The 16,868-nt window shown below is 39.5% G+C and overlaps 1 protein-coding gene across 1 annotated transcript in view; it reads right to left on the reverse strand.

Moving 5' to 3' along the window:
- TSHZ2 (teashirt zinc finger homeobox 2) overlaps positions 1-15,790 on the reverse strand; it is a 275,010-nt gene extending 259,220 nt beyond the window's left edge. The window contains exon 1 of the mRNA XM_027852560.1: positions 15,307-15,790. Coding sequence (XP_027708361.1) covers positions 15,307-15,346 — 40 coding nt within the window. The 5' untranslated portion in view covers positions 15,347-15,790. The remainder of the gene's footprint in view (positions 1-15,306) is intronic.
- Positions 15,791-16,868: the final 1,078 nt, after the last annotated feature.

Consider the following 16,868-nt stretch of genomic DNA (forward strand, 5'->3'; position numbering starts at 1 on the left):
GCAGAGGAATGAATGAATGAATTGAGAAAGCATTTATTGAATAGTTTACTATGTGTAAAGTACTGTGCTAAGCGCCGGAGATACAAGTATAAAAGTAAGGCAGTGTCTGCCTTCAAGGGGCTAACATCCTAAAAGCAGAGACATCATAGTAGATTTCAGCCACAAATCACATGGAGCAGTTGTAGGGTCCGAAATTCCTCAAGAAGGGTGTTTTCATCTTGCTTTTTAAACTTTCTTTTTGGAATTAGAGAGGTTCTGGTGAATATAATTCCAAGAATTACAGCCACAAACAGCCAACTATGGTTGGGCATGAGATAGCCAACTGCATTCCCTGTCTCACTCTGCATTTAGTGTCTCGAGTAGCTGCCATCTTGTCTTCTATTCTTTTTCATGGAGTCATAACTAAGTGGGTCTGGGGACAACTGTCACAGATACAATCTTGGAGGAGGGTCACTGGGAGAGTGTTTTGTGAGGGAGTGGGAGTGGGAAACACTTCTTGTCTGAGTGATATTTCCTGAGTAAACACAGCATGTCTGTATATTCCTCCATGGTATATTACAGAATTAGATCTGGTGCCAGAAAAATGGAGTTTGATTCCCATTCCTGCCACTTGTTACATGTGACCTTGGATAAGTCATTTTCCTTCTCTAAGTACCAATTTCTTCTTGCAAAAAAATCAAAAAGTTGGACTATGTGATCACTAAGGTCCCTGCCAGCCCTTCATCCTATGGTGGTCATAGGTCTTTGCAATGATAGTAACTTCACAGCTTTGGCATGACAACTATTAAAGAATGCCAATACTTTCTTGTCCTTCAGTTGAGCATCAGCCTCCCACCATAACTGTATGTACCAGCTTGTTCCAGTGCATTGCTACTGAAGTGCCAGTCTCTCCCCTTTCCCGTCCTTCGTAGGCACAGTGTTGCGAAAATGAATTTTTTACCTAAAGTAAAAGTCTGAACATGTTGCTCCTCTGCTCAAGAACATTCAATAGTTTCTTATTACCTCAAGAAAAACATGAATGCCTTAGCTTGGCATTTAAAACTCTGCAAAATCCAGCTCTAGAAGAGGAAATATTTATATGCAAATACACAAATATTTATAGCAGTTTTTTAACTGTCATGCAAACCTGGAAACTAAGAAAGTGACCACCCATTGCATGTGGTTAAACAAATCGGTATGTGAATGTAACGGCATATTGTTGTGCCCTAAAAATGATGAAATGAATAGTTTCAGATGAAACTTCTAAGATTCCTATGAATTCATGTAGACTCAAGTGAGACAAACCAGAACAACTGCACCAACAATAACAACATTATAGAGAAAAACAGTTATGAAAAGACTTTAGAACTCTGATTAATGCAGTGAAAAACCACCAGTCCAGAGGACTGAAGATGAATCATCCCTCCTACCTACTGTCAGATAGGTGATGGACTTCAAATCCACTTAAAATGTAGGATAGAGAAACAATAGATGCTTGTAAAAAATAAAAATTATTTAATTGGAAATAATCTGGCTCTAGTTTCCTTTTTAGTCATTCTCCACTGCTCCCTATACATTCTCCATTTCAGCCAAAGTGGCCTATTTGTTGTTCACTGAACTCAGTACTCCAACTTCCACCTCCATCTCTTTGGTTGTTCACCATGCTTAGATTGTACTCCCTCATTACCTACAACTTTTTCCAAGACACAGTGTTCTATGCTACCTCTTATAAGGCTTTCCTAATATCCCTGGTGATCAGTACGCTCTTCTCTTCCAACTATCATGTAAATACTTATTTGTTTAGGTATAGTATAGCCTAGTAAAATATGACCTCTCTGAGGGTAGGGACTTTTTATTTTTAATTTACATCCCCTGCACCTAGTACAGTGCCTTGAAAGCAATAAATAATTAACTGCTTTTTCAATTGGCTTACTGAGCTACTATCCAGGAACTTAAAGGATACAGAGCTAGAAGGGAGTTTAGAGATCATTTAGTCTCAGGTTCAGAGAGATTACATAAATTGTCACATAGATAGAGAAGGTCAGAGCCAGGAGATTTGTTTCAGAGCTGGTCCTCTAACTCTGGATCCATTGCTCCTTCAACTTATACCACACTTGCCTCATATACAGAGAAGAAATTTTGTCTCAGAATCACAGTCACAGAAATGGAAAGTTGGAAGAGACCTCAGCAGCCATCTAGTACAACCCCTAAATGAAAAGAATTCCCCACTATAATATATTCAACATGTAGACATCCAGACTTTACTTGAAAGACTTCCAAGGAGAGGGTCCTGTTATAGACGAAAATGCACAGCACACAGTCGCTAACACACTGGAAGGCTCTGCTGTCCAACTTTGGAGCCCCACGAGATCAGGGGTTTTACTCTTTTTGTGTGTCATGGACCCTTCTGGCAGGACAGCAAAGCCTACAGACCCCTTCCTGGAATAATGTTTTTAAATGCATAAAAATAAAATACAAAGCATCACAAAGGATATCAATTAGATTGAAATACAATCAAATACACACATATATCCAAACACACACACATACCTTTATTTATTTTAAGTTCATAGACCCCTAGTTAAGAATCCTTGCTCTACATGATGATCATCAGGAGCATGCATTATTTCTTGTATTTCCTTTTAATTTTTCCCTCACACATAATGTTGATACCTTGGTGGCCAGTACTTAATGCATGCTTTGGACTGATAAAGCTTTGCCATGTTTTGCTTATGTTACGACTAGATTACATTTAGCATTGCCTAGTAGGTGCTGGGCAATACATTATACTGGGGGAGGAGGGGAATCAGAGATGAAAGGAGACACCTCTGACTTCAGAGGGTTTACAATTTAATGGAGGGGTAAAACTTACATAAACAAGTGATATGACGAAGAATATGAGAAATGTCAAAAAATAGTCCGAATTGCCACAAGAAATTTGAGGGCAACATCATTTGTAACTAAGGGACTCATGGATGGCTTCAGGAAGGAGACAGCAACTGAGTTGGGTCCTAAAGATTTATAATAAATATTTGTTGATCTCAGCAAGCAGAGAAGGGGGATGGAAAAATTGAGAAAGGGATCCATTCTCGGCTTGGAAGATGGTGTGAGAAATGTTCATACATGTCGAAACAGGAGAGGGCAAGGTAAGAAGGGGATATGGTGAGTAATTCAGTTTGGATGGAAGGTCGATTATATAGTATGTGAAAGGGAGTAGCGTGAAATGAAACTAGAATACTAGATTTGTATTGTCTAGTGAGGAATTCAAGAAGTTTCGGGATTTTCAAAATGTGAAGAGAATGTTTAAAATTATTATGTTCAATTGGAATAAAAGTATCGCCTCCTCCCCCCAGCAAATTATTTATTTCAAGAGAAACTCCATGAAAATATTCACTTTAAAAAAAAAAGTCTAAAAATGGTTGAACAACTAAAACATTTTTGAAGCAAGATGGCTGAACTATATTTAATTTTATTTTGCCATTTTGGTATGTCTTTCTATATCATCCTATTAAGCATTTCCATAAATAGGATCATAGATTTAGAAATGTAAAAGTTCTTAGATGTGATTTAGTCCAACTCTTCATTTTACAAATGATGAAGAAGTTGAGGACCAGAGGGGTTAAAGGACTTTCCCAAAATTGCACAGATAACTAGGAGAAAAGCCAGTATTTAAACATAAGCACTTCTAACCTCAGTTCTTTTGCTCTTGTCTACACTGGCATTCTCTCACTCATTTCCTTATGTCTGGAATACCCTTTTCACCATTCAGTCTATTAAATTCCTAGTTATCCTTTTAATAACAACTCACATATACATCCTTCAGGAAGGTTTCCCTGATCTTCCCTAATGGTAATTTGCTTCTCCCTACAACTCACATAGCATTTAATTTGCATGTCTCTTATCATGGTTTTTAAAAAATTATCATATGCTATTTTACTATAATTATATCTAGGAGCCAAGTGGAAGACCTTAATCTTTCCTCCCTCAGCACAAACAATGGGATGTACCCAGTAGGTACTTAATAAATGCTTGTAGAATTTATTTCTTCCATCAAGTATAAATCCCCATAAAGCCAAAAAAAAAAATCAATTTGATTTGCTATTTCACCAGCGCATCTTCCATAAGGGAGGCTTTACTGAGAAGTCACAAGTGTGGGTAGCTACATTTTGTGTAAAACCTGATTAAAATGTGCAGCAAGTGCTGTCCATAAGTAAAACTGAAAAGGTTACTGGTTGTCGTTTTTTTTTTTCCCTAGGAAAGACCAATCAAATATCATCTGTTGCATGCCACATTTTGTCAATGTGAGATGATCCTTTGATTTTAAAAACCATCTTTATTATTGTTATTGTTTTTATTATTATTATTCAGAGTACTCATTTATGTGTCACAAATAATTAAATACTTAGTACTAAAAGGCATCTTTAGAAATTTTGGCCATAAATATTATGAAGTACTTTAGGGAAAAATCTAGAAGAGTAATTTTAAATTTGTTAAAATAAATAATGTTGTGGTATAATTACATTTGTTCCATATATTTTTGCACTGCGAGGAAAAAGCATAGCCACTACAAATGATTTGTGAAGAACAGATGAATGTTTTCTGACTTATGGACCCAACCTCAAAGTCACAGAGGAAATGGGTGAGTGTGTATGTTTGCTCAGACACCCCAGATGGGTCATACTTGGCGTTTTAGGAAGTTTTTCCTTTTGTTTAATAAAATGAGAATAGCTTATGAGGAAATATTTATGGAAGGCTTCAGTAGTTTTATAAATCTTCTTATTCTGCTTCCTACAGTCAAAAGGTTTCATTTTGGTAACTGTGAGTTCAAATCAATAGAAAAAATAAGTTATAAAGAATCAGAGACATGGGGCTTGGGGTTCCCTCTGACTTGACATTTTATGAGAGACAGAGAGAGACAGAGACACAGGGAGAGACAGAAAGAGACAGGGACAGACAGAGATAGAGAGAGACAGACACAGACAGAAAGAGGCAGAAAGAACGAGAGAGAGGGACTGAAGGTATACATTTAAAGCATTCTCCTGTACCTATATTATCCCTATTGCTTAAGCAACATCACCAAACCTTTCCCATAACAGTAAAATTCACAAGGTCATAGGACAAAGAATGTCAGAAATTGGAGGCAACCTTAGAACGTAAAACACAGAATATCAGAGTGAGAGGAGTCCTTAGAATGTCAGAATTGAAAAGTACTTTAGAATACAGTCCTATCAAAGCTGGAAAGAATCAATCAATCAAAAAGAATTCATTAAGCACCTACTATGTACCAGGCTCTGTTCTAGCAATAAAACATAAACAACCTATACTGAAATAGACATTAGAACATAGTCTATAGATGATCTGTTTAGAATATATAATATCAGAGCTGGAAGGGGCTATCTTTATAATACACAACAACAGAACCTGAGGTAACTTAGAAACTATTCAAACTTCTCATTTTATAAATGAATAAACTGAGACCCTGCCTTGGGAAGGAATTTGTCCAGTTAAACTCAGAGACCCAGGTCTCCTGGATAGTCACTACTTCCATCTTATATCCTAACAGTTGATATTTCACTGATATATCAAGATGAGTATTCTTCCAGAACACTCTTTTATGTCACCATACATACAACTGGACCTTGTCCTACATATCTTTAATAAACATGATTCAACTCAGAGAATCACAGTATTCCAACATTTGAAAGAACTTCAGATGCCATCAAATCCAACCAGTACCTGCAACTGAACAGTGTGCTCATCTGGGAGCCATTCATGTTTTACCTGAAGGCCTCCAGTGATGAGGAAGTTACCAAAGCAGGTAACTTATAGGTTACCACAGTGACCACAGCATGGTATTGATTCTCTTTATATTTATTAAAATTATGTATTTATATGTAATTGTTTCCTCAGTTAGAATCTCAGCTCCTTGAGAGTACGGACTATTCTTTGTACTTGTATACCCATTGCCTAGAACAGTGCCTGGCATATAGGGAGAGGCAGTAGAGACTGGATCTATGATTTCATTAGGAATCAGGAATTCCCAGGAGAAGAATCTCCTTCAACCGGTATAGATCAGTACCTTCCATGAAATTTACAGTCAGAGAGCTGCTTACAAAATGGAAAGGTTAAGAAACTTGTCTAGGGTCACACTACTAGTGTGGATCAGAGGTCCAGCTTGAACTTGGGTCTTCCTAGCTCTCAATCTACTATGCCATGCTACCTCTCACATAGAACCTTTGGTACACTGTAGATATTAATAAGCCCTTATTGATTGATTGATAGTTAAAACTGATACATTACCCAGTACCCCACTCCCTTGCATACACACTCTTTCTTACTTGAATATTAACATAACTTTCAATATAGAATCAAAATAACAAAATAACTGAAAATATATCAATGGTCATCTATTCAAACCTCCCCCCTCAGAAAAAAAAAAGAATCTCATCTACAACATACAGGACATTTCAAGAAGGCCTGAAGGGATAAATAGGACAGGAAGAGTGGTTCTAGATTGATGGGTACCTGGAGGAGTATATATAAAGTGAGGGATGCTAAAAGCCCTCTATAATCAGGGATTAGCTTACCTTCCAAATCTCATATTACTCTCCTCCAAACACTTTATGTTTCAGCCAAACTAGATTGCACACTGCATCACACTTTCCCCTAAATATACCTTTTATTCTCTCACCTCCATGCTTTTGATCATATTGTTCCCTATGTCTAAAATGCTATCCTCTCCCCCCCTTTCCCTGCCCCCAGCTTAATCTGTTGAATTTCTTTTCATCCTTTAAAGTTCAACTTAAATCCCAACTATAGGTTGGGATTTAAACCATAGGTTTGAGATGACCTTCTGTCTCAGATCTCATGTAGCAGTTTGTTCTGCATCTTTCTCATACACCTCCTCTCTGAAGCCTGCCTTTCTTTATCCTTCCAGATGATAAACTTCCTCCTGTCCCCCCACACCCCAAACTTTGTCTTCTGCCTCTTTGGACTATATATATCACATAGCACTTTCTTTTGTATTCCTCTAATGCATTTTCATATTATTTTATATCTGCTGTCAGTATGGTATCCTGTCCACTACAACATTGGGAGCTCCATGATGGCAGAGAACCCATGTCTTCTCTAAACCTATTATCATTCCAGCGCATAGCAGTACTTGCTTGATAAACGTCAGCCGGATTTGTTCAGTTATTGAGAACGGATTCAGTACTATTCAGGGGCAGCTACTTGTTTTGGGAAGTTGTCCACATCCCCTTGGATTATGAATGAGATATACACTAAGTTTCAGAGCTGTGGTAAATTGAGAAGGTGATTAAAATAAGTACAGTGTATTTTATACAGAAATACTGACACGAAGTTGAGCTCTCTTGCTCCAAGTCATGTTCTGTCGTACAAAAAAAAACAAAAAACAAAAAACAAAACAAAACAAAACACAGCCCAAAAAACCCCTTGGCCCTGGGTCCTATTTGCTGCTCCAGGCCCACCAGAAGTTGTCTGAACCTCATGAGGCAATGCAGCATTTTAGAAGTTTCTTCCACTTCATTAAAAACAGAATTCCATTACATCCAAGTCCATTCTATGCTAATTCTACCCTTCATAATTATTCTCATTACAAACAATAACTGTATTCTGCCCCCTTAATCTATAAGCTATATGCAATTCCTATAGAAATAGCTCAAATATTGCATTAAACATGATACTTTGGGGTGATTTACCAGTATTCCTTCAGTCACAAAAGCGCTCAACTAATTAAGACCAGTGATCTTCATTTGGTATTTATCGACACTAGAGAACATTGTGAATCTGTTTTAACCCACCTTATAGTTTCACACTATCTGGTGCTTTAATGGAAACACTGGGCCTTTTCCTTAGCATACATAAATGGACACCACAAGCTTTTCAATTAAATTAGTCTTTTGAGAGAGATGTAGGAGAGCCAAAAAGCTCCTTAAAAATCTGAACTGCTTCATTGCTTCTCATTTGCCAAGGGGAGATGTGTAGTTAAAATGCAATGTTATTTTCTTCCTCTACTGCTTGGGGAAAAAAAAAAGTTCTGATCTTGAACTCGAAGCTAGCTATTTTAGAGTGTTACTTGGGATTTTCTTCCCATCATATGCATGTGATTTGCTTTTCTACAGCTATGTAAGGAGTGGCACGGTTATTATGCATCCAGAATAACTATGTATGAATTGTATTTTAAGTCTACTGCCGAGGGGGAGGGGTCACAAGCAATTTCAAAAGAATAAAATGAGGCGACAGATAACTAAAAAAGAGGACTCCATTTAGATGAATAAAATGTAACCAGAAGGCTTCCCAATGATATACAAAGTATTTTTCATATGTTTGCTCTGCTCATTATCTCTAAAACTTCTACACTGCTGCAGATTTTCCAATTGTTCAGCCTTTAAAGTACTAAATAACATCGATATTCTAACAATAGGATTAGCTATCCAAGATAGACAGTTATGCCTCCAGAATCTTAATTTTACACATTTAAAACAACTGTAGAAGTTGTTTCGGAGTCCCAGAACACTCCTGGAGGCTTTAAGAACAGCATTTCCTACCTACAGAAGCCAGAAGATTGAAACAGGCGACAACTGGCAATTCCTAATGATGATTTTCACGACTTTGAAATTCCTCTGAATTATTGAATCATTTCAGCCAGCTAACCCACTCGGAAAAAATACTTCAGTAGTAATCATCCATTTACATCTCAGATTTTTTTTCTTCTATGAGATGAGTATAGCAAAGATCTGCTTAGAGGATATGTTACTAATAAACTCACTATAATTTCCTGACCGAACTGAACCATTCTAAAATCGACAATTACTGCCGATTAATGGAGAATCACACATGCCCTAAGTGTTTTTATTCGTCTTTTGTCAGTTTTCAGGGACAACTAAACTTTGCCTCTTAAAGGATTAAGGAGGTTATAATTTGGCCTTGGAATCCCCAGTTCTCCCTTCTTTTTATCTCAATGAAGGAATATTTCATCCTGAAATTAACTATTTCTTGAAGTTCCTTCAGCAGTGAGGGAAAGGTTGGCAGAAGGAAGGGAGGAAACGCAAATGGAACAGAAACAGGGTGTCCTTACGATAAGATTTCCCTTGAAATCTTGTACACTCAATGAACTTGTTCTGTTCTAAGACACTCAGGTATTCCTCTGTCCCTAAAGAGGTTATTATTATGTGATTAGAAGAACTGAGGGCCAAAATTTAATAGTTTCTTGTCAAAGGGCACCTCAAGAAACACAAACAGATTTCTAATATCAAATGGCACTTCTAAAGCTGTGACTAAAAATAAAACAACAAACATTTTTAATATAAAAACGATCGCTAGGCAGGAACTACTCTTATTTGAGCCAGACAACTCATGATGATATAAACAGTCAGGGACCAGTAAGGAGACAGTGAAGTAAAAGATATCCATTATTAAATACGACCTGGGGAAAGTCAAACCAAACCAAATAAAAAAACTTTCTTCGCCACAAAAGTAAAAACAAAAACAAAAACAAAACAGTTTTCTAATATCATGAAGGAATAAAATAACTTTTGTACTGAATGTTTTTATACCACTGATTTTTTTTATAAGTCTCCCAATTCAACTGCAATTAAATATGCAATGAAAAAGTACTGCTTCAGGGAAGTGAAGCAAGACACTTTAACTGTTAGTTCAATGCATTTCCAGTTGACTTTGCATCAAATAAAAATGACACCTTGCTTGTGTCTGTGTGTCTGTATCTGACTAGTCAAAAGGTAGAATTTCTGAGACAATTTTATTATTAATAAGGAGCATCATGAAGAGTCATATTTAACATTTGGAATGATGATATTTTCTCTGGCTTTTTTAATGGTGATCCCTAAAAATCAGAGATATAAACAAAACCTGATAGAAAGGAAGGTTTATCAGAATCACTTACCTGGCTCGTGTGAGGCTAACTGCATATCCAGTCTTAACAAGAGCCAGGCCTAGTTTTGTTTTGTTTTGTTTTTTCCTTTTGCTGACTTTCTAAGTTCAGTGCCAGCAAAAAATGCAATAGATGTGTGGTTTTTACCTGTATTCAACAGAATCCCAGTCCTTATTTATGTCTGTTTCTTTGACAAAAAGCCACCTCCAGTCCCTGGGAATGGGAGAATTGGGGTAGGAAGACACAGTCTATCTGACTCAGAAGTTACATACCAGGAGATGTTTCTTAGGATGAGAGAGAGCAAGAAGCTGTATTGGAGGATTCTGACAAATAAAGAGATATTCCTGGGACCTAATGTGTATTACCTTCTTTGGTGGGATCCCCACATGATCGGAAACAAGAAAAAAAAGAAAGATGAAGAAGTGGGAAAGAAAGAAAAATTTTCAGAATCAAAAATCCAAAAAGAAGACATCCCTGAACAATAATACTGCCTTCCAAAAGTAGCCAGCAAGCCCCAAACCTCCCCAATTTTTGGGGTTTGGTTTTGCTAGGGGGACTCTAGGATACCGCCTTTCTTGTACAAGGACAGTGCCTGAACTCCCTGTCACATGCAATCTACTGATTAGGGTTAATGTATTGTGTCCTGATATGGCAGATTAAAAATGAAATCAATAAATGACTAAAACAAATGGGCTTTTGAGATGTCCCATTCAATCTAGGTCTTTAAAAATGAGGTGAGATGAGGAAGAAGGGAGGGGACACAGGGCCACTTAGCAATCAATTTGAATCCCAAACACTTAAATGGATGGAAGCAAACTTGGTGCATCTTTTAGCTGGAAGCCCCCTTATTTGGGACCTGCTCTAATTAATCAGAACAGCCATACTTGTGAGCATCTTGGCTTTTTGAGTCATCTGTCAAAGTCAGAATGTGCACAGGAACTGAAAGGTTCTGAAGCATGAGATACTTGGATGTTTTTTGATGTGACTTGCTTTTCTAGACAATGTTAAAAAAAAAAAAGTGATGCTGCCAGGGTCAGGGCTCCATTCAGAATCCTCTTTCCTTGAAACCAGTTTCTATTGGTTAGTGAATAAAAGATAAATGTAATGTTCAAATCTCCTCCCTCCCCCACCAACACCACTACTATTTCCCTCCCTGTAATTGCTGATATCACTTCTTTTAGTCCCAGTGTCTTAGATATTAAGAAGTGGAAAAAGACCTCTCAGGTCATTTTGTCTACCCTAACTGCTTGATGGTCCCTGCTGAATATGTTTCCATTTAAATAACCTGTGCTATTAAGGTGCAAATTACAACTTTTAAGTAATGATTGCTAATAGTCTAATGTTTACTGCCACACAAGGACATTCATGAAAACAAAATCTGCATTATTCATCTACATATTAAATAAACAAAATAAATGTGAAAGCTGTTCATTGCTACTGTACTTTCTCGGGTTATCTGAGAACCAGGGTACAGATAAAGCAGCAGTAAATCTCTCTAGTGTCATATATATATATATATATATATATATATATACACACACAGACACACCCACCCACACACACACACACACATATCATATATATATATATATATACAGAGAGAGAGAGAAAAAGAGAGAAAAAGAGAGAGAGAGAGAGAGAGTGAGAGAGAGTGAGAGGGAGGGAGAGCACTCTACATTGTCTACAGCAAGGTGGTGAGCCCAGGTTCCCGACACTTGGCATTAATACAAAAGTAATGATCATTGGTGGAAAAATAAAATACATGGTGGTGGGTTTTTTTTTAAAGTGAGGATAGGATAAGAGGAGGTTAGAATTTTTAATACTAGCATTTTACACTTAAGTACACTTCACATATATAAGGACACAGAAATTCTTTTTCTATTTCACTCTCCTTTTCTGTCTTCCCTCTCTCCATGAGACTGGTAGGGAAGAGATAATGGTACAACATGCAGGGATATTTTCACTTGAAAAATGGAAAACATTTCAGTGGTAACTAAGGAACATAGAACTAAGAGTAAGGAGGAAGAAATCAAACTTCGGGGGGCTTGTCCCTGTGGCTTTTGCCACAGCACTGAACTTCTGTTATTATCCCAAGTTACAGAATGACGCAACATCCTAGAGAAATGCCAACAGACTGGAGACAAGCGCCTAAAGAAAGAGCTGAAAGAGTGTGGCTAACGTAAGGGATTTGGGTATTTCTGAGGGAAATCTAAGGAGAAATCCAAACATCTATTTGATATTGATGTCTTGCTGAGGTAAACTAAACTCTCGAACTCCAACCCCCAGGGAAAATTCTACAAATAAATAGTAAACCTTCCCCCCCCATCTCTTATAAATAGTGTTCTATTCATTCATTTTCAATGCTTACAGTATTAGGAAGATCTGTGATACATTATTGGAAACTCAGAACTTAAGATGAATGATAACAAGGGATAAAACTGTCTGGCATGTTCCTTGGGATGGACCCTTATTTACCAGGATCTCTTCTATTCAATCCACTTGTATGCTCTTTCTAATCTTCGTATTTATTAGAAATTTACTTTCAAAGTCTGTGCATGGTAGTAATTATTTACAGTTATGCACAGTATGGTGCAGTGGAGACATTTCCAGACTCTTTAGACCTCATCATTTCTTCCTTTCCTTGGATATTAACTAGCCAAAGAATCCCAAAGTGGCCAACTTTTCTTATGTGAAGCTGCCTCAGCTAAAACAGAGGAAGGCATTGATGTCCTTGAATGTGTGGAAGGAAAACTATGTGGAAAATATCTGCTTTATTAAATATAACCAAATAAACAACTAATAAGAGGCCTTGCCATTTTCTTGATGCCTGATTTCTTTTGAGCTTGATAGCTTGTACAAAGTAGGGAGGCCTCTCTGTCCCTGATTAAAAAAAAAAGTAAAGCCCCCAAATACTACATACAAAAACGTAAACTAAAGGCAGATCAGGAAACTAAAGCCAGTCATAACTTTCAAACGGAGGAAACTAGTATAAACCAGTGCAATAGGAAACTAGCTTAATAAAGAGAGCCTAATTTAAATAATGCAATATAAGATTACATATATTCAATACACCTGAAGCCTCATTGATCAGAGGATAAATATAATCAAAGTAGCACAATTCTGAGCAACGCACTTTTTTCTAATGAGCTTACTGACTGAGACATGTCCAGTCATTCTGGTAATTTAAATCACTGCCTAGTTGTTGAGGGCCTTTACCGGAACAACAAGAAAAACAGAGTAATTTTCAGGGCAACCTCACTTCTTGCTGGACGGCAGCCCAGGGTTCTCTTATGGGACAACAATAAGGACGTTATCTATAATAATCTAGCTACACTCATTCTTCTGTTTCCAGAGCTAGCCAGCGAATCTATGTGACTCTTCCCTGGTGCAAACCAGCCAGCGTACTCACTCTAACTTTGTCAGATTGGAAACTGGGGTTTAAAAGCAAAAGTGAATCAAAATGTAGGAGAAAAAATGAGAGAGGAATTATGTTTAAGAAATCATCAGATATAACCAATTGTGAGGGAAAAAAACCCACATATGATGTTTGTCTGCCTGTACCTAATCTCTCTCTCTCTCTCTCTCTCTCTCTCTCACACATACACACACACACCCTTCACTCCACAATCCAAACTACTCTATAGGAAAGTTCTAAATATATTCAATTTTTTAAATGCCCAGCTGTTTTATTCTTAGGCAGACAGCACTAAAAAAAAAAAAAAAACAGGGAGTAAATACTTTGAAAGATGTTACTATGTAACTCCAACTAGTCTCTGCCAGTTAGGAAAGCAGGTACCTACCCCCTCATAGGACTAGCTCTGAAGGGCCTGTCTTGCAATTCTATGCCAGAATCAGATGATGAGAGAAGAGGAAATCAGTGGTACATTTGATCTGGTTACCTAAAACCCTAACATCTCCCCTCCACTTCTTATCTACCTTTGGTTTTGCCCCAAGCACTTTTCAAACTTTAGTAAAGTATATCACCAAACTTGCTCCTAAGCTTTGCTCCAGACTGCAATGGAGTAAAACTAGTGATAGGTTTACAGGAAGAAGACTTGGCTGATGATCCCTAAAATCAAGGGAGAAAAGGAAAAAAAAAAACTTAAGCTTTTCTTTAAAGCACTGATCCAACTAAGGACACAAAGAAATAAAAAACGCCCACATTAAAAGCCAAACAAGATAATAATTGTGCGTCTAGCTAAGAGAATCTAGAGGGCAAGCCTTGCGTCACCGGCACTTGAGTTACCATGGTGAGTGATTTATTGATATATATCAAGAATGAATAGATCAAAGGCAGCAAGATGACAGGTGATCAATCAAATGTCAAATCAAAGCTGGCAATCAACTGGAAAGCTGACTTTTCAGTGGGTGGGTCTGGCAGGAGAAAAATGAACTTTCATATTGCACTTCCCAGAAACAAAACCCCAGTATACTATTAAAAAAAAAAGCAATTAAGCAACCTAAAAAGAAAACTCTTAAAAGGCTTTTTGTACTGGCCCATTAACCTGTTCCTATCTTTTTTTTTCTTGGTGGGGGGAAGAGGGTAGGGAAGTAGCAATACAAAAATACGCATAAAGTTAAAAACTCTTTCCTGTCACTTATACATTGCATTTTCCAATGGGCATTTTTTTAAAAAGAGGGGGGGGGGGGGGGGGGGGGTAGAGATGGGGATTAGATTTGAAAATACAGATTCTTTCAGAACGCACTTAGATTGTTCATTCGGTTTCCTGTTGCAGCTTTCACTAGAACTGATCAAAAGCTGAACTCCATCAGCTCATCCCATGCCAGTCACTTGCCTTCCCTAGCTCAGGCACAACCTCACACTTCCCAGAACCAAAAAGGGGTTAAAGGAAAGCTGACCCAGGAAGCGACACAATGACATCTTAAAAAGCAAAGTATACAGGCTGTGTAAGGGGAAGACAAGAGTGTCCCCAAACCTTACACACTATCACCACGGAGAAGCAAGAGGCAGAAGGAAAGAAATGGGAAGAAAGTTAGGGGTGGGAGATGGCTGGGGGGGTAGGGGAGGGAGGATGGAGAAGGTGGAGAGAAAAAGTTTAAGGAGGGAAGGACCGTGGGATTCCCCAAAGCTGGAGAGTTGTCCGGGCACCGGGAAGGGGACAAGGTTTAGAATGCCAAACCAGGGAGTCAGTTTCCTTCCTCCTTTCCCAGAAGGGGAGAAGGAGATGAGACAGACTTGTTCGCTCGCTCCCAGCAAGTTGGATAGAAAGGGGTGGCAGGGAGGGCGGAGAAGGTGGGGGGGAAGGGGGGTGATGAACAGGGAGCAAAAAGCCCAGAAAAGCAGGGGTGCTTGTCTCGTAGGGAGGAGGGGGGCGCGGGGGAGGAAGGGAGGGAAGGAGGGAGCTGCAGCCCCAGCCTGTAAGTGCCGAGAGAGAGAGAGAGCTTCGGCTTACCTGCCGCCCGCTTCGGTGCCTGCTGTTTCCTCCTCGGCATCGCTCTACTTTCTCCAATCTCACTTCTGTCCCCAGACCCGAGAAGCAGCTCGGGGGGTGCTCGCTTGTCTCGTCTGTCTCTGTCTCTCCCCCTCTGTCTCTGTCTCTCTCACACTGAGCGTCCCCCCTCCACTAAGGGCTTAAGGGGAAAAAAACCGGGGGAGGGGAAGCCCCAACAAAACAAAACAAAACAAAAAAACCTGTCTCGTGTTGACAATGTCGGGTTGTTGGTTGCTGATGATGTTGTTGGTCCTTTTTTTTTTTTGGTCTGTTTTTTGGTTTTGTTTGGGGGGGGGGTGACTGTTGAGACACTTGATTTCTTTATTAAACATCCAAGACCAGGATCAGATGGCAGGAACTGTGCCGCACACACGCACCACACGCACTCACACGCGGAAAGATAAGGCGAAAGGTAGTAGATTTTTTCTTTTTCTTCCTCTTCTTCTTCTTCCTCCTTTTCCCCTCCTCCTCCTCCTCCTCCTCCCCCTCCTCCTCCCCCTCCTCCTCCTCCTCCTCCTCCACCTCCTCCTCCTCCACCTCCTCCTTCTCTTCCTCTTCCTCCTCCTCCTCCTCCTCCTCCTCCTCCTCCTCCTCCTCCTCCTCCTCCTCCACCACCACCACTACCACCACCACCTCCTCCTCCTCCTCCTCGTTGATCTCTATGGCGGACTTGTGCTGGGGGAAGAGAGATCGCGGTAGGTTTGGTGCTGCTGTCAGATGCCAGCCTGTGAGTGATATGGAAGAGGACAAGAGCGGGTTTGGAAGGCAGGAAATCTGGAATTCACACACACTCACACACTCACGCGCGCGCACACACATACACACACACACTCCCTCTCGCGCTCTCTCCCACATACATACTCACACACACGCACGCATACACACTCTTTCTCTCTCGCGCACGCACACACACACACACACACACACACATCCTCACATATGCACACACAGACAGGGCGAGGCGATGCCAGCAAACATCGATCCACTGAACAAACTGAACATTAACAAACTCCTCCTCCTCCCCGCGACCTGATGACAGGGAGAAATTTACTCCCCAGCAGCAGATAGAAAGGCAGAGGGAGTTTATTAAAGAGACAGCGTCCTGCTGAGGGGAGAAGAGGAGTAGGGAAGGAGGGGAAGGGAGATTAGTATGTGGGATCCGCGAGGCGGCTCCCCTGCCCCTCTCTGGACCCCTCCCCTTCTTTCAGAGGCATGCCCACCTTGAGTTCGGGGCATCCTGGTCTGGGGGTATCCTTAGTTCCATCAGTGCTTTAAAGAAAAACTGGAGAAGATCAGCATTAAGAACGGTGAAAAGTGAGGCCAGGTGAGAGAGTGAATGCCAATGACATTCTTTCCATAATTATACTAGATGAGGAAGTTAGATTTGCTCAACTCCATCAATAGATGGAGGAATTTGGAAGGATCACCCTATGCCCTATAATAGACAATGAACTTTTCCCCCTTCAACTTCCCCTTCCTCCCAATCTGGGCTCCATTCCCACACTTAGCCTAATTTTTCTGCT

This window comes from Vombatus ursinus, unplaced genomic scaffold, assembly GCF_900497805.2.
Source record: "Vombatus ursinus unplaced genomic scaffold, bare-nosed wombat genome assembly UNPS02000580.1, whole genome shotgun sequence".
NCBI lineage: Eukaryota > Metazoa > Chordata > Mammalia > Diprotodontia > Vombatidae > Vombatus > Vombatus ursinus.